The 26,572-nt window shown below is 36.4% G+C and overlaps 1 protein-coding gene across 1 annotated transcript in view; it reads left to right on the top strand.

Moving 5' to 3' along the window:
* dgkb (diacylglycerol kinase, beta) overlaps positions 1-26,572 on the top strand; it is a 61,209-nt gene that overhangs the window by 17,582 nt on the left and 17,055 nt on the right. The window contains exons 17-22 of the mRNA XM_082180792.1: positions 781-866; positions 2,430-2,519; positions 2,788-2,948; positions 8,676-8,740; positions 22,841-22,931; positions 23,252-23,447. Coding sequence (XP_082036918.1) covers positions 781-866; positions 2,430-2,519; positions 2,788-2,948; positions 8,676-8,740; positions 22,841-22,931; positions 23,252-23,447 — 689 coding nt within the window. The remainder of the gene's footprint in view (positions 1-780; positions 867-2,429; positions 2,520-2,787; positions 2,949-8,675; positions 8,741-22,840; positions 22,932-23,251; positions 23,448-26,572) is intronic.

Below are 26,572 nucleotides of genomic sequence, written 5' to 3'. Positions count from 1 at the left end.
TCCTACTGACTAGGTCAGGTGTAGCCTATGTATTGACGTTTCTCTGCTGGTGGAAAAGATAGATTTTGACTTTATGCATTGACAGTCACATCTGTTGAAATAACACATGAACTTGGTGTAGTCATGTGATGAGAATGTGACATTGCTTTGTCGAGGTGACTGTCAGGTGTAACTCCGGGCTGTCCTGTCAATTACGGGCATGGCTAACGCAATTAGAGCAAACTGAGTGTTTGTTTCTTCATACTCAAACATCCTCAAAGTTGCTTTTTTCATGCAATTGGTCGTCTGTTTTTGCTGTCTAATATGATTTGCCAAGCCTGCATGTCCCAATAAGTAAAGTAATTGAGAGTCTTATATTGCACGCCACTCTACCATGTAAGGTCCCTTCATGCGGTTACAGCTTTATTATTGTGAAGGAACGGAAGACGTCGTAATGAACATTGTCTTGGTTGATCTGATTAGCTTCTGAACAGGCTTTGCTTTCGAAAAGATGGATTTGCATTTGTATTGCATTTGTTAATAAAGGTCTAATATGGTGGAAAACTGAGTATATGTAGATTTTTCTAAAAATATTTTTATTAAATATAAAATGTATTATTCTTTGTAATATATATTTTTAGTTTACTATTTTACTTTTTATTATTGTTAGAAGAAATGTCTATTGACTATTGTTGTTATCTTTCACTAAATTAATTCATATACAAGACTTAACAGTTGTACAAGTATAAAGTTGTGGTTAAATATTTTTTTATTTAAATACGTTAACGCTTTTCATTTCAGCTTAAATTTCTTTCGAGATGTTCCAGACTTCCGAGTCTTGGCCTGTGGTGGAGATGGGACCGTTGGATGGATTCTTGATGTAATAGGTGAGTTCAGATGATGTGAAAATTGAAATCCAAAACACACACATATTTCAACTTATTGTTTGTTTTGGCCCTTGGTCATTAGAGCAATTAAACGCTGGATTCATGTGGATCTGGGCTTCCATACTGTTGCCATATTGTAAATTAAATCCAGGAAGTTTTCATTATAGATATAATAAAAACAGTAAGCTAAAGTTAAACTTCTAAACGTAATGACATCTGCTGCAAAAAAGGCTTTTCTTGTTGTTTCAGAGGTTCTTTTATACAGAAGTGATTTTGTTATATTTGTCGGAATAGTCAAATACTTATTTTTCACAGAACTGAAGCTATTACATTCGTATCTGTATTTTCAGGGCAAATAGGATGATTATCTTTCTTCAAGAAATGGCATATTATTTATATCATCTGAAGAATAGTCTCTGAAGGTTATTTTTTTATTTTTTTTAGATGACTGTTTCCTCATTTAGTCAAAAATTGCCTCCATTTTTTTTTTTATCAATCAAAACAAAGACAGAGTAATAGACTGGATGCTTTCAGAGGAGTGTATCAGAAAAGAACCACTGTATTTTGACATTGCCATTTATTCCATTATTCATTCATACACAGATTTGCATATATACTCTAGTTTGTACATAGAGTATACTGTATATGTATATGTTTGTGTGTGTGTGTATAGAGTATATAGTTACTAGTCACTCAGCGTTTAACTGGCCACAATTTTTTTTGTTGGAAAGTTACTTTTTTTTGGGGGGGTATGACGATACACAAGACGAGATGATACACGAAATTGGGTTCATGAGAACAATTATTTTTTTTTTTTTGTGAAATCTTCAATGACGAAATATATGACTGGAATTAGGAATTAGAAATGCAGGTGCATTTTGAAATGTTTTAACTAATCTAGGGTTGTCACTAATGTTTATTTTGTTTATTTTGATTATTAATCGAGTGAACAATAGCCGTTAAAATTACTTAACATATAATAACAATGAGGCAATAATAATTGGTTCAAATAAAGTATCAAAAGCAAGTTATCATTTGATTTTATTAAACAACACTGTTAAAATACATGTTATATTTATAATATAAACAATCAACTTAATGCGTACATTACGCATTACAACAATTGCCTGCCGAGGGCACCGACAACGGTGATTGTTGTTGTAAAACTTTACAGAATGATCAAATCAATGTTTAATATTGACCAAACAACATTTTATTCAAATGGCCACTTAATCTTTAATATTTGGCCACTTCTTTACTATATAAATGCTACAGCCACTGTAATTTCTTATACAAGAACTTGTGGACATCAAAACATATAAAATCAAAGCGAGGGTATAAACTTATATTTTGAAATCGGGATGAACAATAATTTGCATATTTAGAAACGTATTCTCCTGTGTTGATGTAGGTTTGTGTAAATGTTTTACATTACAAATCTGGTAAAATTTTTAAGCATCATATAAATGTTAAAATATTGCTGTTTATATATAACTTGTGTGTGTGTGTGTGTATGTATATATTCTGTTTATTCTATTCTATTTATGCTGTTCTTTTCCATAGATAAATCCAACTATGAACAGAATCCTCCTGTGTGTGTACTTCCTCTCGGCACAGGAAATGACCTCGCGAGGTGCCTGCGCTGGGGTGGAGGTAATTTAAGTCTTTTCAATATTTTAATTTGCTGCACGAATGAAACTTTGTGGGAATCCTTAAACCTACATTCGCACTGTGGATTGATGAGCAAATCAGCTCTTGGGAAACCTCTCATATATTATCACTGTAGTATTTTCACAGATGTTTTACTCATTCATGACTAATTAGATCAAAATATGACTATTTTGTCAGTTCCTTGTCTTTAAATACCTGGTGCTCAATAGAGCCAAACCCTATAATTTGTAATATGACCTTTGGGTTTCAGGCTACGTTGGAGAAAGTCTTCTGCAGATTCTCAAGGACATTGAGAACAGTACTGAAGTGATGTTGGACAGGTGGAAGATTGACATCACTCCCCTAGACAAAGATGAAGGAGGAGATCCAGTCCCATACAGCATCGTGAACAATTACTTCTCTATTGGCGTGGTGAGTGAATGAATTAAAGTTGTATTTGAGGATGTGACCCCTTAACAATCAGCATACTTGTACTCTTTCCCTCCCAATAAACAGAGAGGGACTCGCTTTATACGCGTCTGACCAGTGTGCTGGTCTAGTCTATTAACCATGATACAGTATGTGATGACTGTGAGTGGAGTTTATGAATGAAGAAGTGAATAAGGCCCCTAAGTAATAAGACTAAATGAGCTAATCAAGAGGGCTGAGTGCTTTTTGAAATGCCAAGAGCATCTATTACATTAACAAAGCCATCTCTCATCACTGCAGTGAGGAGCAAAGCTTGCCAATTGGGAATGAAATATGCCATAGACGTTACACGGTTCTCGTCTTACCGAACGGCGATCAAACACGTCGTGTGTTGATGCATCTCGGGCCGTCTGAAATCTAATGATGCTTATTACGGCGACCGCATGTCAGCCATTATCCAGAAATGTCAAGGGAAATACGGTAATTGACATTTACAGGTTTGACGGCTCTGTTTTATTTTAGATTTGTACACATCTCAAAAAAAAGAAGAAACTGTAATGAGGGAGACATGCTTGGACAAATGTTAGTCGATGTCATTGATGTCATTGAATGTCATTTCATAAATCAGTATTGATTTATAAAACATTCTGTCCAGTGTTCACATTTACATAAAACAAGTCTGTGGTAGATAGATAGAGAGACAGACAGACGGATGGATGGATGGATGGATAGATAGATGGATAGATATCTGTCTCAGTAATCATTCGGCTACAATATATTCTGCACTGTGATAATGAATTTAAAATTTCAATGCGTTGACAAATTTAGTTGTTTGTTTGGATTAAAGAGAAGTGCAAATCTCAGTGGGATCAAGTGATATTTTTCCTATCACATTTTACATGAAAACACAAATTCCTTTTGAAAACAACTGAAAACCAATAGAGATTACAGAGCAAGTCGTGCTCATAATTACTTAGCAGATTATGCAAATGAAAAACAATGTCTTCCGTAATTATGTATATGAACTGTAGGAACTAAACAGCCAACAAATGCAGCTGTTGCCAGACAAGATGGTGCAAGAACATTTTAGCAGAAAGAGGTAATTTAAGACATTTGCAACAAAACACAAAAGGGTATCACAGCTTTAACTTTTAAGTTGTTTAAGTTACCAAATTCCGGTAATAATTTAGGGTCCAATTCTCACTATATACTAGTTGCTCATTAAAATGCATTTTACTAGGATATTGGCTGTTTATTAGTACTTAAAAAGTACATATTAATGTCTTAGTCTGCAAGACCATATTTTTACTACATCCCTTAATCCTACCCAATATCTAAACTAAACAACTACCTTACTAACTATTAATAAGCCATAATTAGGAGTTTATTGAGGCAAAAGTCGTAGTTAATAGTTAGTTAATAGTTTGACCCTAAACAAAATGGAAATTGGACATGGACATGTTTTATGTAAGAGCATTAAGTATTAAAAAATAAATAAATAAGCAGAAAGTGTCATATTTTCAAAGTGTTGATGAATAAAAGAAATACAAAAAATACAAAAATGTAAAATTTCAAAAATGTAAAATCCAAAGACTAACAAAGTTGGTATAAGAAATGTCTGTCATCTGCAACGCATCAACAAAAACTCTCTCAAATCAAAGCTGTTCTTCATATTAACGCTTGTCTCGTTGACTGATCACCCTGTCAAGTGATATTTTGGGTAATTAGGTACCATTTAAATACCAAAGTTGAAATATCCCTCTCTGTTAGACAGGGGGTGTTATCATTTCGGTCAGAGCCAGAAGCTAGAGACAGTCCCTAATCACACAGGATCGCCTAAGATAATGTAGTCTGTTTCCTAATGACCCTGCGCTCATGTCAAAGTCATTACTCTCCCGGTGAAGGCACATCATCTGCCTGGACAAGCCGTAATTGGACTAAATGGTGAACTATGAGAGAACATTACACATGTCCCTTTATTAATTTGGTCACGAGAGTTTTGCAGTGGTAATTATCGGGGAGGGGTGGACAACGGCAGATGAAAGATAGCGAGTGACTGACTGCTGCAAGCCTGCAACTTTAACTTTAGAGTCAATGAAAGGAAATCTGGTGTCTCCTTCATGGACGCCGGATGCGATGACGTCTCTGAAAGCTCCTTGGTTTCAGCGCCGGGCATCAAACCAGAGCCAGGCCGAGGGGAGACCGTGCCTTTGCTCTCATGTTTTCATATATTGTGTAGTTTGTAAGAAAAGAGCAATACAATCTTTTAGATACACCTGTCATTTTACCTTTCTTCTTGTTCTGCGCTGAAGAAAACGGAGTCTGGTGGGACCCAAGGCCTCCCTTTGCTCTGCAACTAACAGCGGGTTTAAAAGATGTCAACAGTAAAGGAATTGATTTTTTTGGCTTCCACTAAAACATTTTTCAGCAGTGAGCTAGCAGGGGGTCTTCTGTGTGGAGGTGGTTTCATTGGAGGGGCTGGATTCACAAATGGTCCTATGAGTGTGTTTGGGTCTAGGGGGGAAAGAGAGGGAGGTATAGGAGAAAGTTTCTGCAAGTTTTTTTTTTTCTTCTTCTTTTATCTCTGAGCACACCCAAGTTCACTCATGCTTTTGTATTTTGTACAGTGATCTCCCGACATACATTTTAGTATCATTAGCCACGTTTGCATGGAATGAATCCGAACACTGAATAAACACTGAATAAAGTGATCGGGTTGATGTGCACATTTGTCATAAGCTTCACTCTGGAATTGACGTAGGGTGCGTCTCAATCAACTCCCTAGCTTTCTAGGTCGTGAACCAGTATGTCGTGTACACTAATTCAGGCTCTTGTAAGGACAGTAAGGACCCTGACTCACTACACATTTTTGAAAAACATATATCGCGTGTCATTATGTGTAGGGAGTTGGCTCACTTGATTTATTTTGTGCTTCAGAACTTCCGTTAAAGGAACATAGTGAGCATCGATGCTCCCTGGTTTTTACGGTGCATTGTGGGACTTTTTAGGGAGCGAACGGTTCAGTACACTGGATCTCCCTGATCAGTGCCCTGACTACTGAACTAGGGAGCTGATTGAGATGACCCGTATACTAACCATCATCCTGCCATCGCTTCTTTTCTTTGTTTTAAAAAGCAGGCTTAATATTGATCTATTTCGGGTCTGAAGCAAGGGCTGTCCTGCACCACTTCACAGACAATGAGTAGAAAGAAATGTTTAGAATGACACTACAGTTATTTATTCAACTATATTCTGGAAATTTAACTAAAATCTTCTAAACAGTGAACCCTTTTATTGAATACATTTTTTATTCAATAAAAGAAATATATAATTTTGTAACTATATTCAACAACAATAGCCCGTTATGTGCGTCATACATCATTACGCTATTTCTACGTCATTGCACATGCACAGAACTTTCCAGTTTCAGTTTTCAATCCAATTAAGTGTTTGATTTTGACATGTATTAAAAACCTCAGTGGCTGTCACACATTTTCTAATTTTACTTTAGTGGAAAAGAAGCCAAATCTTTTTTTAAATATAAATAAATAAATAATTATTATTACCAGGGCTTGACATTATCTTTTTTTTTTTTGCTCACCAGCTACTGTGGCAAGTGGTTTTCCAAAGTTACTGGCCACTCAGCATTTTCACTGGCCACAATTTTGACATTGGTACCATGGGGGAAGAACTGCCATATACGTGTAGATATTTTTAATATTATCTCATAATTTGGCAGCAGGTATAGTAGGCTGCTGTCACTTTAAGACCTTACGCACAAATCCATTGTACTGTTACACGTGCATTTCCTTTCTCAACTGTTTACGTTCACTTATAACATACTCGCCAAGACTGCCATTTTGACATCATTTTGTGTGCATTTGGCTGTTTAAGCACAATAAGCAGCAAAAAAGAACTCAGTTTAGTTCTGGGAACCGGCTTTATGTGCACACACTTTGGGTGTGAGCACAAAATCTGCAGGAATTATGCGCAATCCCACAGCGAAATTCAAGCCCTGTAACAGCAACAATATTCATCCGGAGCAAATGAAACAAGTGAGTGAGGGGAGGCGGGTTTGTGTGTCAACTCCTAGAGAGATCATGAGAGAGCGAGAAAGCGCAGCTGGTATTGTGCATCTATTCTGTGGAATATTAGTATGGGAAGTGTTTCAGATATTTCAGTATCGATATGTATTAAAAAATCTATATTTTTGACAACACCACATTGCACTTAGTTTATAATTCCAAAATAGATATTTTTGACAACACTACATTGCACTTTGTTTATTATTTCAGATGGCTTTTAAAAAAACTACAATTGAGAAATTTATATAGGCTATAATATATAAAATTCAAGTAGGAGTGACTGCGTTACACGCCACTGCTGAAATCCACCCGCATTTGGCAGGTGTTAATGTCAAGCCCTAATTATTACTCAATAACATGTGAGAGATTTTTTAGCCTTTACCCACCAAAGCAAAAATAAAAGGTCTAAAATCAGCAAAGGGAGAAAAATGGTAAAGTAGGACAATTAAGTTTCTGTATTTAATGTTTAATCCGTTTTCCTGTATGTTGTGGATATTTCACTTTTCACTTAAATGGTTTTGTGTAACTGGCTAATCAACAGAAAATGTCTCACTGTATTCATCATAGGTCAAACAGTTCTGTGCCATATTGCTGTTTTCTGTGAATATTCAACATCTCAATAATATGCCAACAAAAATTTAACTTTAAAAAAATGATAAAAATACCGTTTCATGGCCATTCAGAAATATAGTACATTTTCTCAATTCACTTGTCATGTGTGTAGAAAAAAAAAGTTTTTTTTACACCCTGTCTATAACGATTAATTATATTCTTAACCCCTTCAGCACCTGCTAAATGAAATCTGCATATCTTCTATAAGGTGTATAACGTGTCAAGTTTGTCTTGCTTCTCCCTTTTGTCCTTACAAATGATCAGGCCTTCAGAATCTACATTTCTCAATCAGGACATATAGTCAGTTTACATTCCATCCACCGTCTCCATACATCACCATAGCAACAAAACATTTACAGTACACAAAGTACATGCATAGCGCATGCAAGTGCATCTGAACCTCTAACCCGCAGATGTCAGATTGGAAGAGGATCTCTGACAGGCGCCAGCAGAGCTACAGCATCCTGTATATGTGTGTGTGATTAATTAGCCCAACCACGTGTTCAGTCCTCTTGTCAATACTCATCATCGCTGGCTAGAACCCCAGCAAAGAATCGCAAACACCTTATCTGTTAACACACATACATAATGCATGGAGCCCAAACTTGTTTCTAGTCACGTGGAAGGGAGATCAGGCCTGTAATTGGTGCTCTGATGTTGTGTGGGGAAAGGAATTTTGTTTTTTTGTCGGGTTTTAAAATACATTCATCTGGTTTTAAAATAAACACGTCTCTTGTCTGCGATGTCTCTGACGCGGGGCTTTTGTTTATAGCTAATGGCCCATGATAAAACCATCATGAAACCATTCAATGCAATCCTCAATCTGTTGTCTTTTCATCTTCACACAGCTGTTTTGTCAAATTCAAGATTTTAAAACCCAGATGCACAGCAGATGATGAGAGAATCTGACACACGAGTTTAATACGTCAAAGGCCCCTAACGAAGCATTGTCAGAAGCTCACGAAACATTGATGGCGGTATAACGGTGTGCATAATTTTTTTAAATCTGATTTGCTTTTTTCTCCTTTTGTAGGATGCATCCATCGCTCATCGATTCCACATTATGAGAGAGAAACATCCAGAAAAGTTTAACAGCAGGTACCGCTCTTTCTCTATCTCTGAGTCAACAGCAAACACTTCACCAACACTGCATCTTAACTCCCACTGTTATGTCTGTCATCTCGTTCTGTAAGCTCGCCAGCGTGTCTGCTGGGTTTATTGCCCTGGTGTGTTTTTGAAACTCCTGCCATGCTTTTACTTCCCTAAATTAGATGGAGATTTGGGATTGTATTGTTATGGATCCCAAAATCTGATCTTGAGCAGAATAACCTTCTTAGAGCCAGATTTACTAAACAGGACAAATTAGCGTGAGAGCGCAATCATAAAAGTGCCAATGGGAGTGGAACGTTCTGCGCATGATCTACTGATGACGCACACATTAATGAACACTGACGCAGCCGGATCATTTCCATAATGACCAACACAATCTACCAAGAGCAGCGCAATTATGCTTTTTTTGGGACGCTAAATAATGGCGCAAATACCAGTAAATTGACTAGCGCAAACCTTAGTAAATCACCTTGCATGATTCATTTAAATACTCTCCTCTCATACATTTTGCGTCTGAAAGGGAAACTGCATATAAAATAAGGTCAGCCGCAAAAATAACTGTGTCCAAGCCTCTTCAGCGCTTATTTCTTACTGTGTGTCTTTAGTGAATCCTGACAGTAGTTTTTTAATGCGTTAGAAGTTAATATGTGCTTAAGAGATCTAGAAAGATTGTTTAAGGCCACAACCTAAAAGATTATAAGGACTAAATGCACCAGTAGTGGATAGGATGTAGTCTGATAAAAAAGATCTATTAATTAATTATAATGATAATATACACTTATAAAAAATATCTATATATATTGTGTGTGTTTATATATATACAGTGCTGGGTACATTACTTGAAATTTAAGTCCATTACCGATTTTAAATTACATGGCAAAAATTGTAGTTAGTAATCTATTACATTACACATTTTAAGGTAATATAATCAAACTACTTTTTGAATACTTTTAGATTACTTTTGACCTAATCACATTGAATTGAAGAGAATAATATTGTACCATATTGATATGAAAATACTAAGAAAAATTTAAACATATTCAATTCTTTATCATCAACAACATGAAGTGCATTAAACTAGAAGACTTTCTGAATGGATATAATCGATATGCTTTTCTAGAAAGGAAAATTTTAGGGAAGAACTAGGGAGAAGCAATAAATTCTGAATGATTTACTGCCATTGTGTGAATAATATTTAATCATGTAATCAATGACAGTAATTGTAGTCTGATTACAAGTATTTTAAAACGTAATATAATCTAATTACAAGTACTTAATTTAGAGGATCTGATTACTTAATCCAGATTACATCAGTTACTAGCCAATATGACCCCTACCAGAAAATCCCACAATCTGAATATTAGTATGGATTTTTTTAAGGCTTAATATTGAGAGGCAACTCTAAATAAATTGATTTCCCTAAAGAGGCTAAACATTGTGACTCTCTGTGGTGTTTTTAATACGTTGTCCTGTTTGTTTATTAAGCCGCCCTGCTCAACCATTTGGGGCGGGATTTTCTTTTTGTCTAACCAATATTAGACCGGGAAACCTGTTTGAAAACACTCATTACTTTTGCATCTGCATTTAGTTATGCCAGTGTGGCAGATATTATACACTTCACCTTTATTTTATCATATATATTGCTATTGGAGTAACATATAGTGACACAGGTTTACTCAATGTAAATAGATGTACTATTTCCTAATATTTTAGCACTAGCAGAGCTTTCAAGCAACAGATGTAGGTGCTCCTTTGTGTTGGAGTGTTTCATTCTTTGCTGAAAGGATCTGAGTGATATGGAACATCTGTGATTAGCCCACAATGTGTGCACCTTCTAATGATGAGCAAATTTGATATCCATGCTCCCATTAATATTTAATGTCCCAATAAGTCAGTACGAACGCAGGCGAGTAATTGGTTGGGTAATTGAATTTGCTTGGGTAGTTTGACATCATTTTTCCATCACCGTGATGACACAAGACCTTCAGGAGAGTCTTTTAATAATCAAATGATAATTATACTTTCTACGTGCGATACTATTTTTCAAAGCTGGCGAGCAGATAACATTTTAATTTGAGGAAATCAGGATTGGCCAGAAGACAGAAGGCATGAATGTTGACTGTTGATGTTGATTCAGATCTATGTGGGACATATAATCAAACAGAATTCTGATCACACAAGAGTCTGTGTACAGGAACCGTTTTATACCACTGTGTCTTTTGAATAATGATTAAGATATTTTAAGAAAATTATACCATCTGTTATTTGAATTTGATAAATAATTCACATGAGAGAATGGGTTTAGATCTCTCTATTACATAGTATCTTTTCTCCCTCAATAATGTATGATCATAGTTAGGAAGGTATTGCAGATTTTTTTGGTGGATTTTTCTAGGAACCTTTTACAAATATATAACTGTTTTAATATATCATCATATTACTGAAGCAAAGGCCATGCATATCTTGCTTACAGTTAAAGGTGCTGGAGGGTTTTTATGGACTTTGATGCATAGGGGTCATTGTATGAAATGGGGGCTATTTCAAGTTTGATAGGTGGATTTTAAAGTACATGTATGTATGTGTGTGTGTGTGTGTGTGTGTATATCATCATATATATATATATATATATATATGTATATGTATGTATGTATGTGTGTGTTTGTGTGTGTGTGTGTGTGTGTGTGTGTGTGTGTGTGTGTGTGTGGTGTGTATGGTTAAGAGAACCATTTACAAAATTTTGTCTAAAAAAATGTCTGTAGTATAAAAGTTGGCATCAGACACCAATGCCACCCGTTTTGTAGAATGAGTTGTCAACCCAGTTTTTCGTCCAGTTGATCAATGTTTTTTACCTGTGCATTATTGGTTACTTCTAGGTCTGTAACGATATGCGATATGAAACCGAAGGAAGGAAAACTGAGATCCACGAACCTATGTCGCGGTGTGAGGAGGCATAATCGCGTCACACCCCTTCCAACTCCCAGAGTTATCCTTCCCGTCCAGATCCAGTGTTACCACATCTTTAAATTACTATAAGTATTATTTGAAGCTAACATTATAAAATACGTAGACCTACACCACAAAAGGATAAATTCCTTTAAAATTGGGCAATTCCAGCGTTATGGACGTGACATTTGCAGTCAAAACTTGAAATATAAATTCTCAGAAAATGCATTTAATACCAATATATTGAAACGTCTGTTTATATATCCATACTCCCTTAATAAAGGAGTCCAGACATTAGAAAATTATCAGTCTACACATGCGTTTTATATTTAATATGAGGGAAATAGATAATCACGACACGGAGGCGCCGGCGCGTGAACTGGAGCTCGTCTCATAAATGAACTGAAACTCATACTTGTCTACTTGCCAATACTTGCCTCATAGACCTGAGAAATATATCTATAGAAAGCTTGACATGTCTACTTTTAAACAGAACAATTCAAGATGAAAGAAAACAGACTGCTCTCTGCTTATGTAATCCGTATGAAATGTGCATTTCTCTCTGGCGCGTTCACTACTGCGAAGATCGCGAGGTTTGTATCGAATCGTGGGTCAAAATTCGTGATACGAACCGAATCGTGGGTTTGGTGTATCGTTACAGCCCTAGTTACTTCATACAAAATGTTTTTAGACCATTAACCATATTGCTTTAGGCTAGCAAGCATAGGTTTAGCATATCTATGTTAGGCCATTGGTACAATTTTGCCCACCTTCTCTTTCTTAATATAACGTAGCACTGAAATTAGCATCTTTTTCATGACTTTTTGGCTGTTTTCTCCATGCAACTTTTCCAATCTCTAACATGTTTTTCCTGTTAACACTGCCTGTTATTGAATGTCATTGCATTGACCTTAGCGAATACACAAATATTTGATCGGCTTAATGAGCAACCCAACAATGGCCAATTGGTTTTTAATTATAACACGCCATCGTATTGTTGATAACGGACGCGGGGTCTTGAGCGAACCCGGCTCCCTAGTTTTATTTGCACCTCGGGTGATTACCAGGAGGAAAGTGAGAAGATTTGACACTTTGCAGATAGATTAATTTACTGCAGGAGTAAGACCAGAGGGTGATAATGAGGTCGAGGATTAAAAGCAGACAATCAGTGTGGCAGCGTCGCGTGGACTCGTTAAAGTACACTTTCTCTCTCATCGCTGATCATTCATGCGCTTCCAAGATAATCTCTGTCTTCAAGATGATGAGAAAAAGGAGAAAATAAAGTGTCTCAGTTGTCTTCGGCTTTGGGAACTTTATTATTACACTACGTGTGCTGTCTTTTTAAATGTGTGGTCTTGTGGTTGTCTCCTTCAGAAATAACCATGTGATTGCATTTTCCACCACAATACCATAGTAAAATTGTGTTAAGTTGGTATCAATCATCACTGGCATCTAAAAAAACAAAAAAAACAATCCCATGTTAAATTCAGATTTGACGATACTAACAATAGCTGTATCGTGGTGAAAAAAGTCTAACTTAATCTTTCCACATAAGTTATTTTAAAAGAATATTTAAACCCCTCAAATTACTTTTTTTTCTCTCTTTTTTTTTCAATTTTTTTTTTCATGGATACAAAAAATTGATTTTCCATGCATCTGTTCATACAGTAGATGTATGCTTTTTTTATCAGTACTGTTCAAAAATATTTTTTTAAAGAAGGAAATTAAGTTAACACTTTATTTTACAGCGTCCTTGTTACATATGTTACACGTACTTACCATAGTAATAAGAGTAAATTATGCATAATTACATGCAATTAACCCTAAACCAAAACCTAATCCTACCCTAATCCTATAGTAAGTACATGCAGTTAATTATTATTACTCAGTACTTAAATATATAATTACACTGTAACAATGATATCTTAAAATAAAGTGTAACCGAAATTAATATTTTGATTTGATATTTATTACTTCTATTTCAAATAAATGCTGTTCTTTTAAAATGTATATTCCTCAATGAATCCACAAAAAAATTTGTTTCCACAAAAAAAAAAGTTTTTTTCAAAAATGATAATAATATGAATTGTCTGAGCAAAATTTCAGCTTTGCTATCACTGGAATAAATTACATTTTAAAATATATTGAAATTGAAATTGAAAACTGTTTTTTTAAATTGTAATAATATCACAGTTTTACAATTTTACTGTGTATTTGATCAAAGAAGTGCCGTCTTCTTTCAAAAACATAAACAAATCTTACCGACTTTTTGTTTTATTTTTACAATTTTTAAAGACTTGCTCAAGGCTTTCAGTTGTTAATTATTGCATTGTAGCCATTTCCACATTCACGCCAAGTGTTATTAATGTGTGATTTATTTTAGCCGTATGATACTGACCAGAGAGGAGCGCTTGAGCTCTACTGAGCCGTCTTTGAAACAGCCTACCGCTGACCAGAGTGTCTCCTTAAGGGTGACATGCTCAGCCGGAGGCGGTCATCTTTAATTATTCTCTGTTTAACCTTTCCTCAAGTCGGAGGGAGGCTGAACCATAGAGGGCCGTTTAGCGTAATGAGGGTCCTCATCAAAAAGCTAATGCAGGAGCTAAGAATGTTTGACCCACTGCTCTCTTCTCTCTCTCTCACACACGTAAGCCATCGCACCAGGGCCCAGGGCACCAGCGCTATGCACACTGCTCCTCATTTCAAATGAAATCGCTGGTCTGACTGGGATGTCATCTATAATTAATGACCACTTCAGAGTGTAATTTATTGAGATCTCACCTGTGGCCCTGTCCCCATCCCTGCTGGACTTTCAAACCCCTCTCAGCTCCACCCACCTCCTCATGTTCACACACTGCTTGCACACAGAAATAGCAGACAACTCCACCTGATGTTTGGCACTTCACATACCTAACGTTAGAAGATGATCTCACACGTTGCACAACCATGTAGTCAGGTATTTTTCCTACCACAGACCGCAGTTCATTCAAAATATACTCATATGCTCACCATTATGTTGTTCCAAACCTGAATGATATTCTTTAATCATTGAAACACAAAATTTGATAAATGTCTCCGTGTTGGGATCCGTTAGAGGTACCCCAAAGTCAATGGGGTCCAGTGTTGTTTTGGACCTCAATTTCATTGTTCGGATTTTTTTTTTTTTTTTAATAGTTCAAATTGACCTATAAGTCACATGGACCACTTTTATCATACTTTTATGGTGCTTTTTGTCATTTTGGACTTTGACCGCCATCTTTCAAAATAAAGAACAATACTGTTCAAAAGTATGGGGTTGGTGATATTTTTTTAAATGTTTTTGTAAAGAAGTTTATTATGTTTACCAAGGCTTTGTTTATTTTGTATATATAAATACAGTAAAACAGTAATTGTGTGAAATATTATTACAGTCTAAAATAACTTTTTTTTTATTTTAGCATATTTTAAAATGTAATTTATTCTTGTGCTGTCAAAGCTGAATTTTCAGCATCATTACTCCAGTCTTCAGTGTCACATGATCCTCCAGAAATCATTCTAATATGATGATTTGGTGCTCAATTCCTTATTATTATTATTATTAGCAGCAATGTGTTTTTTTTTTTCAGATTCTGGATAGAAAGTAAGAACAAGCATCATTTATTTGAAATATAAATATTTTGTAGCATTATGATTGTCTTTACTGTCACTTTTGATCAATTTAATTTAATTAAAATAAATGACTGACTCCAAACTTTTGAACACAAGTGTATAAAATATAGAAATCACAACAACCTCCCTTTCATTAGTGGGTTTATTGGAAGACCCCATTGCGTTTGATTTCAGATCGATGGCCATCCGCCAGATCCTCTATGGTTCAGTCTCATTCATGTTTGTAGACGTGCCAGGACTTGCTGTCATCTGATTACCTGTGTTGCATCTCTTAGACTCAGTTGGCAGATGCTGGTCTCCATCTGCAGGGCCTTACTGGAGCAGAATTCCACAGGGAAGCCCTTACTGTACAAGAGAATGAGTGTTATACATGTGCACTGATGACTGTTGTGTATCACAGATCACTTGCACACAACAGAGCTGTAGTTGAGTTTTAGGTGTCGATGTGCACTTGGTCCCTGTGGTATGGCCAGTAGTCAGATAAAACCCAGCGGTACTAGAAAGGCCTCCTTTCCCTGCTGAGATCTCCGGCAACCTCTTCAGTACCCGCAGCCCCATGTGGAGCCACTGACTCCTGCAGGGCCGCCAGCTGTCAGGGAACCTCTCCTCCTTCACACTCTCCAGCCATTAACCATCACTCGGAGTCGAGAGATCCTACTCTACTCGCATGACAGGCCTCTCTTTACTCTTTTCAGTCCAAAATGCGCACACACCAAACTATTTAAGCTTAGTCTTTTGGTAGGTTTAATGTTATTAACATATTTTTTAAAAGCTACCTGCTAAATGCATTACTCTTTCACTGAACTTGTTGCAGTGCATTCTGGGATTGTTTCTCCACAAAAGATACCTGCCTTAGAATTTGTCCAAAGCAAGGTATTTTAAGAGGCAACATAATGTATTTGGATAATCTGGATTACATAATCAGATTCCTAATATTAAATACTTATTAAATATATTACACTTTAAAATACTTGTAATCAGACATATACAGTTACTATATACAGTTACTTTTTAGTTACATGAATACTTAATATTCACAAAAAGGCAGTAAATTATAAAAAATGTACATATTCTTTCTAATTCTTCTCTTTTGTAAGATTCTCCCCAATTTTACTTTTTACATTTTCCTTTCTAAAAAAGCCTATTGCTTATATATGTTTGGAAAGTCTTCCAGTTTTGTGGAATTGCACACATAAGAAAATTGAGAGGCCACACAGCATAAACAAGTAAAATATTTTTAGGAAGTGTTTTATTTTAATTGTTTCATTTTAACATATTTTTACTTAATTATTACCTTTTAATTAATTTCAGAACCCCCTGCTGTTCCTACGCAAACCCCATCTTGAGAAAGTCTGACATGTTTAATGCACTTCACGTTGTTGATAACGAAGAGTGAAATACATTTTCTTTCTCTCTGCATTTTTATATGCTAATATGCTACAAGATTATTCTATTCAAATCAATGTGACAAATGAGTTAGATCAAAAGTAATCAAAAAGTAATCAGATTTTATTACCTAAAATGTGCAACGTAATAGATGACGTTACTAACTACAATTTCTATCATGTAATTTGTATTCAGTAATGGATTACAGTCTGTAAATAATCTAACCAGCACTTGTAATATGCACAGTGTATATAATATATATATATATATATATATATATACCCATTTGTAATATACACACCCAATAATCTTTAATATTTATATACCCAATAATCTACCCAGCACTTGTAATATACACAGTGTGTATATGTATATATATATGTGTGTGTGTGTGTGTGTGTGTGTGTGTATATGTATATATATATGTGTGTGTGTGTGTATATGTGTGTGTGTGTGTGTGCGTATATATATATATATATATTAGAGGTGGGCATAGATTAATTTTTTTAATCTAGATTAATCTTTAGTAGGGGATTAGTGTAGGCCTATAGTAGCCTGTGTTATGTATCCTGATTGACTTTATGATTAGTTAAACCTGTTTTGCACATGCATCGCCACAGAGTTAACCATTTCAGACAGTAGGCTACCGGACAGCCTCTGTCTCGTTCACTTCAAGTCTGTGGGCGTTACGCACAGCTCAGTGTGGCCGCTCCAATTTACCTTCAATGAAATCTATGTCAAAACGCGTCAAAAGAGGCAATGCATTTACGCAGAGCAGGGTCATAAACGCGCAGAAAACGTGGCCATGTGTGTCTGGAGTTCAGCGAGCTCCACGGACCACTCCTTCAGTCTATCCACGGAGCGCTCTAAAGTCAACAGCGCTGAATGAATTTTGATCTGCTTTTATGTCATTTTTCCTTTTTTATTCAGAATATTCACAAATGTGTTAGCTATGGCATGAAATATCTGATATTCCGATTGTCAAATATATGCAAGTGGAAGTGTATTGTTGTTTAAACACCTTTATAACGATCGCGTTAGTTGAGCTGTATGCGCGATGGGCGCCGCCGTGTTAGTTTGTGCCGCAGACGCAGTTCAGAGAATCGGATCTGTTGGATTTACAACACGTGTAAATTTCACATTCATCCACTTCTCCCGAAATACATAAAAGCAAGTGGCTGGTGAACTGGGAGAAGAATAGAGTAAACATTAAAGTTACTTACACAATGTTTATCTGATATGAATAAAACGTGTCGAATTATAATGGAAAGGATTATTATTACCTCCGAAAACAATACATTTAGAATTTGTAGAATTTTTACAAATTCTAAATGTATTGTTTTTTTAGTAGCCTACTTATGTGAATTTATATGTCTGAAACCTAAAATAAACAGTATGTGGTTGAAAACACTGAAAAGTTGTGATATATGACAGCTCTGAGCGCGCCTGTCTCTGGCAAAATTCAACATTTGAATTTAGCAGTTGATCATGTGATGCACTGACCGTTCTGATCACACCGGTGTGAAACGCTCCAGGGACCAGCCTAGACTGATCACACCGGTGTGAAACGCTCCAGGGACGATATGGTTGCACCGATCTTTTTCACCAGCTTTCACTTTCAGCCGTGTTTACTTAAGATGACGACGAATATGCGCTGCAGCCGGGTTTACCTCGCGGCCGCGGGTAGATTGCGTCATCATAGCTTGTGTAGTATAGAGCCATCTCCCAACCCAACTTGGAGAATAGATTAACGGCGATATTTTTTTTATCGTGCGATAAGAGTCTCGCGTTAACGCAGCACGTTAACGCCGATAACGGCCCACCACTAATATATATATATATATATATTCAATATACATATACACACTGTGTATATTACAAGTGCTGGGTAGATTATTGGGTATATATATTAAAGATTATTGGGTGTGTATATTACAAATGGGTGTGTATATATATATATATATATATATATATATATATAATATTTAAGTTTTTTAATATATTTCTAGTATTTCACATCGGTATATAAAAATGATTTTTTTTAATAATTAATTTGTAATTATTAACCCCATTGGGTTTAAGAGGGTTTTACAGTTTCAGGACAAACCCTAATCAGAATGTTTGAAGAGTATCACAGAATCCCCCCAAACTCGTGTCAAGCCTTTTCTCTCTCTCTCTCTCTCTCTCTCTCTCTCTCTCTCTCTCTCTCTCTCTCTCTCTCTCTCTCTCTGTCTTTGAAGTGTCATGTTCTACAAAACAGTGCATCAGAGCAATCCTGACAGAGGTAGTTATATCAATGTGATATTTATCACCTCAGATAAAGAAGAAATTAGTGTGAGAATGAGGTCGTACATCACTACAGGTTAGATTAGGTGTCAAAAGAAAAATCGATGACAAGACCATGTTTGCCTTCCTCAGACGCAGCAGAAAGTGACGAGAGGCAAAGTCGCCTCGGGTCGACAACGCAACCATCACACTTTCCCTCAGGTCCCAATTCAGTACCACTGCAAAGACACAATGTTGATTCGCAACACTTTATGTATATTTTTCGTACTTTGTTTGACTCAGTAACCTCATTTACACCTGTTTCAATTTAAGAATAATCCAAAATTTCATTTCAGCCCTCCTAGTGTGTGCATGGATCTTTCCTACAGTCTTTAGTGCAGATGTGACCCGTCTATCAGCCCTACTTGTGTGCGTCGGTGAAAGGGAACAGAACAGATGGGAATCCGATTGAAGAGATGAGATGCTCCTAATTATCTAATGAGCAAAGGGATCGGCTTGATTTGTCGCTTTAGCACTCTTGTTAGGTTAAGTGGAGGGAATCGACTAAGGAGCAATCTTGGCACAATCTGTCCTGATCTTTTGCTCAAATGTTTGCAATACTGGAACTCAGAGGTGAAGTCTAGCGAAAAGACACGTTGTCTAAAGTCTACAGTATGTTAGAGATCCTGATAAACTTCTATAATGAAACTATATATATTTTTAGTCTTTTCTTCATTGTCATCATCTTTGGCTAAACAAAGATTTAATTTTTTTATTATTTACTTTGTTCCAAACCTGTTTGTTTTTTCTACCTTTCTCACAAAAGGAGACTTTTGATCTTTTACTTTTTATATAAGTACAGTTTACCTTGACCACTTCTGTTGTCAAAAAATCATAAATCATCATAAAATTTATATTGGTATGCAAACTATATTTAAGTCGTAACTATATGTAATATAAAGCTGTATGAAGTTTCTTTAGTTGTTTAAAAAAATTCTTTTAGAGATTTTGAAACAAATTATTAGTGAGAGTTCCAGTCAAAATGAGTTCAAATGATGTAACGCAGACACTTACCTGTACAGTGTCTGTTAACCTTCTCATTCAGATTAAATATGACTTATGCTAACAAACCATCCTTTGACATTCTGTTCTTGATTTTAATGCAGCTTTTAATTAGACATATAACGAAGCATATGTTAATCCAGGCATCCAGTATGTCCTGAATGTATGTGTAACTGTAAGTACACACTTCAGCCTCCGTCACAATGAAGAAGTGTGTGTCCGTTTAATCTGTGAGGTGTGCATTGCCCATCTCTCCGTGTGCGCCCTGTTTTCCTCATCAGTTCTGCCGTATATTGACCATGTTGCACATTATAAATCAAAGGCAGCGAGGTTCTCCTGCAAGTGGCTAATGAAAACTCATTTTTAACGTCACTAAATGGTCCTGACAAAAAGTCTAATGAGGAAATCAATAATTCAGCGATTGTTGTCCTGCTTATACTAATAGATCCAGGTTGTTGGGGCTGGGATGCAGTGAAGAGGGGGCCATTTTTTATTGCACAGTTTCTGCACATCAGCGTGTTTTAAAAGGTTTTCTTCCCGCCGCGGACCCCTGATTGATAGTCTGTTGTGGATTTGCGACTGATGCGAGGATTTTAGTCGGATTCAGTTTATGGGCATTTAAGAAGTGCTGTTGCCATTAATATAAATATAATCCATTCTGTGTGAAATTGGGTGAAGAGTACCTGTCACCTCCCTTTTAATTATAGAGGCACAGATTGATGTTAGAAACATAATGCGTCTTTTCTGTATTTATATTTTAATGTACAATATCACAAATGTTTTTTTTTTAATACACTCTTAAAAATAAAGGGTCCAAAAGGAAGTTTTCACAGCGATGCCATTGAAGTACCACATTTGGTTCCCCAAAGAACCTTTTAACGATCAGTTCTTAACTTAATTTTTTTTCTTAGTGTGTTGAACATTCAAATTATCTAAAGAACCCTTTTTTACTACATTTTGTGCAATAGAAGGTTCTTCATGCAACCATCAATACCAATAACAAACCTTTATTTTTAAGAGTGTACCATGCTAACAATCACCACGGATCTCTGCATGCTTGATAGTCTACTCCAAAAATGAAAGCATTTTTATTGTTTTCATGCCACTTACTTACTACGTCTTATTTTTTCCTTTTTTTCCCTTAAACTAGATCCCATTTTTATGCTTGGGATTGTGTAATTCTCTAAATCTCTAAATCCTTGGTGTTTTGGTCTTTTCTGTAGAAGGTTCAGGTGTGTGTGTGTCTGCTGATAATGAAAACAGATGGTGGTTTGTTCTGGTGAGGTCACTGATCATGATCCTGGTCCCAGAGAGACTTTGTGTGGGGTGGGGGACAGGGGTCCGGCTCCACAACCCACTCTTAATTGAAGGGGCAGCTAGATTACCCTCTCTGAACCCTAGCTGGGCTCTGTGATGGTAGGGGTTTGCGCCATGTGCTTCAGTTTTTGAGTCGTCCTGGATCGTTTTCATGCCAAGATGGGGACCAGACAGTCATTGTGAATTACTTTAGGTGATGCATTATTGTAAATTCATTCATTTTGATTTGAACCTACAGTCTTGCAATTACTAGTATGCTAGCACTGATAATACAATTCTGCCCGATACAGATAACGGTCCGATAACTGAAAAAAATTACTAATTTGACTGAAACAATTGTTTTAAATGCTACAAGTAAATTTGGGCATCACGTAAGGAATAATTGATGACGGGCCGTTGAATTATTAGAAAAATAATGCACACTCGAGGTGGTAACAGTGTTCGGCTGCAGCATCTCTACTAACAGCGAAACTGTAAGTTTAACTGCTCCAAGAACAGCGCTGTTATTACCTTGTGAGAAATGTCATGTAGCTTTTAAGTTGTTTAACTATTTTACTGATAGAATCATCAGAGCAGCGATGACAACACGTTTCAGTGCGAGCGTGTGTCCGTACTGTATGTGTGTGCGTTTCTGCATTTGCTGTTTGTGTGTGAGAGAGAGAGAGAGTGGGAGAAAGAAAGTACATGCTTTTCGTATATAGTAAAACATAATTTTGTGGCAAAAACATGGAAATAATTTGTCATTTTTATCCTATTGTTTACTATATTTATTTGGTTTTATTTGCCGTTGTAAGCTGTAAGGACCTGGGAAATAATTGAAATAATTTGACAAAGTGATATGGAACTGTAATGCAGTCAAGACCCGGCTGGAAATACTTTAGCCGTGCATTTCCCTGAAAATAATTGCACTCCTTAGAAATTTCGCCAACCAATCAGATTCAAGCATTCAGCAGCCCTGTAGTATAAAATAGTATAATGTACAGTATGAAAAATATTCGAATATATATGAATATTCATTTTAAGATTTGCTAAAGATTACATTAACAGTATTATTAAATGATTCAAATTTTTTTATAAAAAAGGTATAAAAGTAAGGCATGCAATACCTAAATGTTAAAATAGGGGAATTGTGCATGCACATACAATTTTGCTCAGATATTTAACCACTACACTCGAAAGGGTTTTTTTCGCAGCAATTGCCATAGAAGAAATATTTTGGGTTTCTCGAACCTTTTGGTGAAAGGTTCTTAAAATAAATATTTGTTCTGCAAATAATATTTAAAAAATCTGAAGAACCTTTTTCCACTAAAAATAACCTTCCATGGATGTTAAAGGTTCTTCATGAAACCATAGATGCCAATAAATAACCTTTTCATTTTAAGACACCACACCACTCACCTAATGATTGATAATGATCTATAAAAAATACATTATCCATAAAAATCTGATACAACTTGTTGGTTTCAGGATGAAGAATAAGCTTTGGTACTTCGAGTTTGGCACCTCGGAAACCTTCTCAGCAACTTGCAAGAAGCTTCATGATTATCTTGAGGTGGAGGTAATGAGAATAAGTGAGAAACCACATGCCTTATCGCCTTTCTAACACTTAAACACCCCCTGCAAAACCACTGGAAGGAACTGTGGCGTGTTGTTTTAATACAAGAAAAATACATTTTGCCAAAATGTCTTTCAGGATTTTGTTGTTTTTGTATTATAACAAAGAGCAATATATTTTCAGTGTTCTTGTGCTAATACAACAGATGTTGATCTATTTATTTATTATTGATTGATCGATTAATTCACTGTATAATAATTGTAATTTAAATATATATACTGTTCATACACACACCTTGCAATTCTTTCCCATGTTTTTTGTAGTGTGATGGCATCACCCTGAACCTCAGCAACATCTCATTGGAGGGCATCGCCGTCCTGAATATTCCCAGCATGCACGGCGGTTCCAACCTATGGGGAGAGAGCAAGAAACGGAGGGGTCACCGTAGAACAGGGAAGAAGTCTCCAGAAAAGAAGACCACAATTGTTGACCCCAAACAACTGATTTATGCTGTCCAAGGTATGCAAACGCATACTTGCAAATCACAAATCGTATTGTCGGCTACTTTGCAGGGCAAAATTGAGATGTTGGGTTCTGATTCCCATACAGTTTTTATAGTTTTTTTTATTTTTCAATCATTTGTTTTATTCGTTTTTATTTTTATTCATTTATTTTTACTGGGGGTCTAGTCATTTCTGTGGTAATAGACATTATGCCAGAAATGCTGTCAATAGAGCTTAACTTGAATTGAACCTGGAACATTTCTTTAAGGGTCACCTTAACATTACTGGTTTGCAAAGTCCTTGTCTTCACACCTGATTAATCAAAGGCAACTTCAGAGAAACTTTTCTTTCATGATGAATATTTCACCAGTGACACATTGAATCATGGCGAGTGGCTTTTGTTTGGGTTGAAGGGGCGCAGATTTAATGTCAGTGTTTGGGATTGTCAGTGGCTCTGTAATGGTTTGTGCTAGCGTTGGTGGACAGACCTGTCTAATCAAAGCAGGCTCAACTATTCCATGGTAAAACCAGGCTGATTGGGGTTTCAATAACTGTACTTTCTAAAGGCTTACGGTCACATACGTCTGCTGTTGCCACTAGCTGTGCTCAAGGGTACTGAAATGACTGCCATAATAAATCATGCAAATTCTTGTTTTTCACACTACAAAGTTTGCACAATTTCAAGCTAAGTTGTGCAACTTTGGTTCTTTGTAGTCTCAGAATTATACGGTATGCCCTTGGACCGCCCACAGATGTTTAAGGCTTATTGTTATTGCACACATAACTAGAAAAGCAAATCTTACAAATCTGGCTTGCTCTAATCTGATTGGCTGGCTTTACATGACTTTCTAGAGTAAGAGTACTGTACACAGGTTGTTTTTGACAGTCCGCCTGAAATAATGAATAAATAAATGCCATAGTCCGCCAGGTTAGTGGTATCAGATCTTTGAAAGATATTCAACATTTTGTTTGAGGTACTTAGTAACAATTTAAGTATAAAAACATTAAAACAAAGTCATAATGCGAAATATAAAATCCCATTTGTGAGATATAAAATCAGATTGTGAGATATGGGGCCCTATTTTAACGATCTGAAACGCAAGTGTCAAAGCGCAAAGCGCAAGTAACTTTGTGGGCGGGTCTCGGCGCTGTTGCTATTTTCCCGGCGGGATAAATGACTCTTGCGCCAGGCGCAAATCTAAAATGGGTTGGTCTGAAGTAGCTTCATTATTCATAGGTGTGGTTTGGGCGTAACGTGAAATAAACCAATCAGAGCGTCATCTCACATTCCCTTTAAGAGCAGATGCGCTTTTTCCATAGCGGATTGCTATTGTAACGGCGGATTTGCCAGGCGCGCGCCAGCAGCGGTTCACAGCCAAGGAGAGCAACGCTCTCGTCACGGCCGTAAAAGAGAGAAGTTACATTGAAATGGAGAAACCCACCCAAATTAACTTCGGTTAATTTGGGTAAATGTGTAAGCTAGATGTATGCTTTTATAATAAATTGTTTATCTATCTATCTATCTATCTATCTATCTATCTATCTATCTATCTATCTATCTATCTATCTATCTATCTATCTATCTATCTATCTATCTATCTATCGTAATAATGTATGATTTGCAAAAATGAAAACTGCTGCTTCTGTGTAGATGAGAGAATCAAAGTGCTCGTTGTGCACACGCTACATTGATTATGGCCAAGCATGCGCCCTTAAAATAGCCTATGAATAACATGCGCAACGCGCCACTGACTTTAAACTATTTTTTCCTGGTTAGTGGCGCAATTGTTTTCTAAACCTGCAAAATACCATGAGGGAACGTTTGCGCCGGAACACGCCTCCTCTTTGCGCTGATCCGCCCCCGGGAGCGCAAGTGTATTTCTTAGTTAACCGACGTGCTTCTGTGGAGGGAAAAGTCCGCTTTGCGCGGGTGCAAAATAGGAATGATACATGCGTCGGTGTACAAAGTCACTTGCGCTGGGTGCAAGATAGGGCCCATAAAGTCATAATGTAAAATTTAAAGGGTTCCTATTTATGCTTTTTCACTTTTTCAACTTTAGTTAGTGTGTGATGTTGCTGTTTGAGCATAAAAAAAATCTGCAAGGTTACAAAGCTCAAAGTCCACTCTAAAGGGAGATATTTTATTTAACAAAATGGTAACAATGAACGTCTCATTTGGACTACAACGTGTTTTTCCGGGTTTTGTGAGGCCGTTACTCATTTAAATACGCAAAAAAGGGGACAAGGCCTGGCTGAGCTGCGATAGAGAAGACAGTGTTGTCACTATGTCAAAGACCACTGTTTTGTCCACCATTTCCAAAACTCATTTGTTTGACCTTACTGTCAATTTTGATTTTAACACTGTTCTTGAACATTATAAACCCAACATTTTTCTGTGTGCTGCACATTTTACGAAGAACATCTTCCAGAACCACAATGCAGGCTACGCACAAAAGCTTCTCCTGAAATGGAGCAACAACATACCACTCTAAAACGTTCTGTGAAATCTGTGCTTGCAAAGTCTGTGCATGAAATCCGTTCTAGACGGTCCTCTCGTTTGTTAACATTCTTAAGTCTGAATCAGGCTTGAATTGGTTTAAAATTTACGCCATCCTTAATATTTACATCTGAGTAGAGCTCGCAGTTATGGTATGGGGCGGGACATTTCACGAACACACACTAACAAGCGGTGCCAATCACAACACAATGGGGTAGCTAACCAATCACAGCACATTTCGTATTTCAGAAGGAGGGGCTTTATCGAAACCGGAACTAAATGGCGCATTCGGGACGGACTGGGGAGAGAGGTGCTATAATAATGTAAAATATGTGAAAATTAATGTGTTTTTTTAACAATCAAACATGAAAGCATATTCTAGTCTAGTACACCACAAAAACAAAATCAAGACTTCGTAAAAGGGCATAATAGAACCCCTTTAAAGTCACATTAAACTCCCATTTGTGAGATATAAAGTCACATTGTGAGACATGGTCATAATTTCAGACACAAAATTTGTGAGTGTATATATATATATATATGCATATGAGTATAATAGGGGTCATGAACTGCATTGTTTTATGTGGTGCACTTGTGGTGATTTTTACATAAAAAAACCTACCCTGTTTTAGCCCTCTGATTTG

The sequence above is a fragment of the Leuciscus leuciscus genome (assembly GCF_965113295.1).
Source record: "Leuciscus leuciscus genome assembly, chromosome: 9".
Lineage (NCBI taxonomy): Eukaryota > Metazoa > Chordata > Actinopteri > Cypriniformes > Leuciscidae > Leuciscus > Leuciscus leuciscus.
This window is presented reverse-complemented; position numbering and strand designations above follow the sequence as displayed.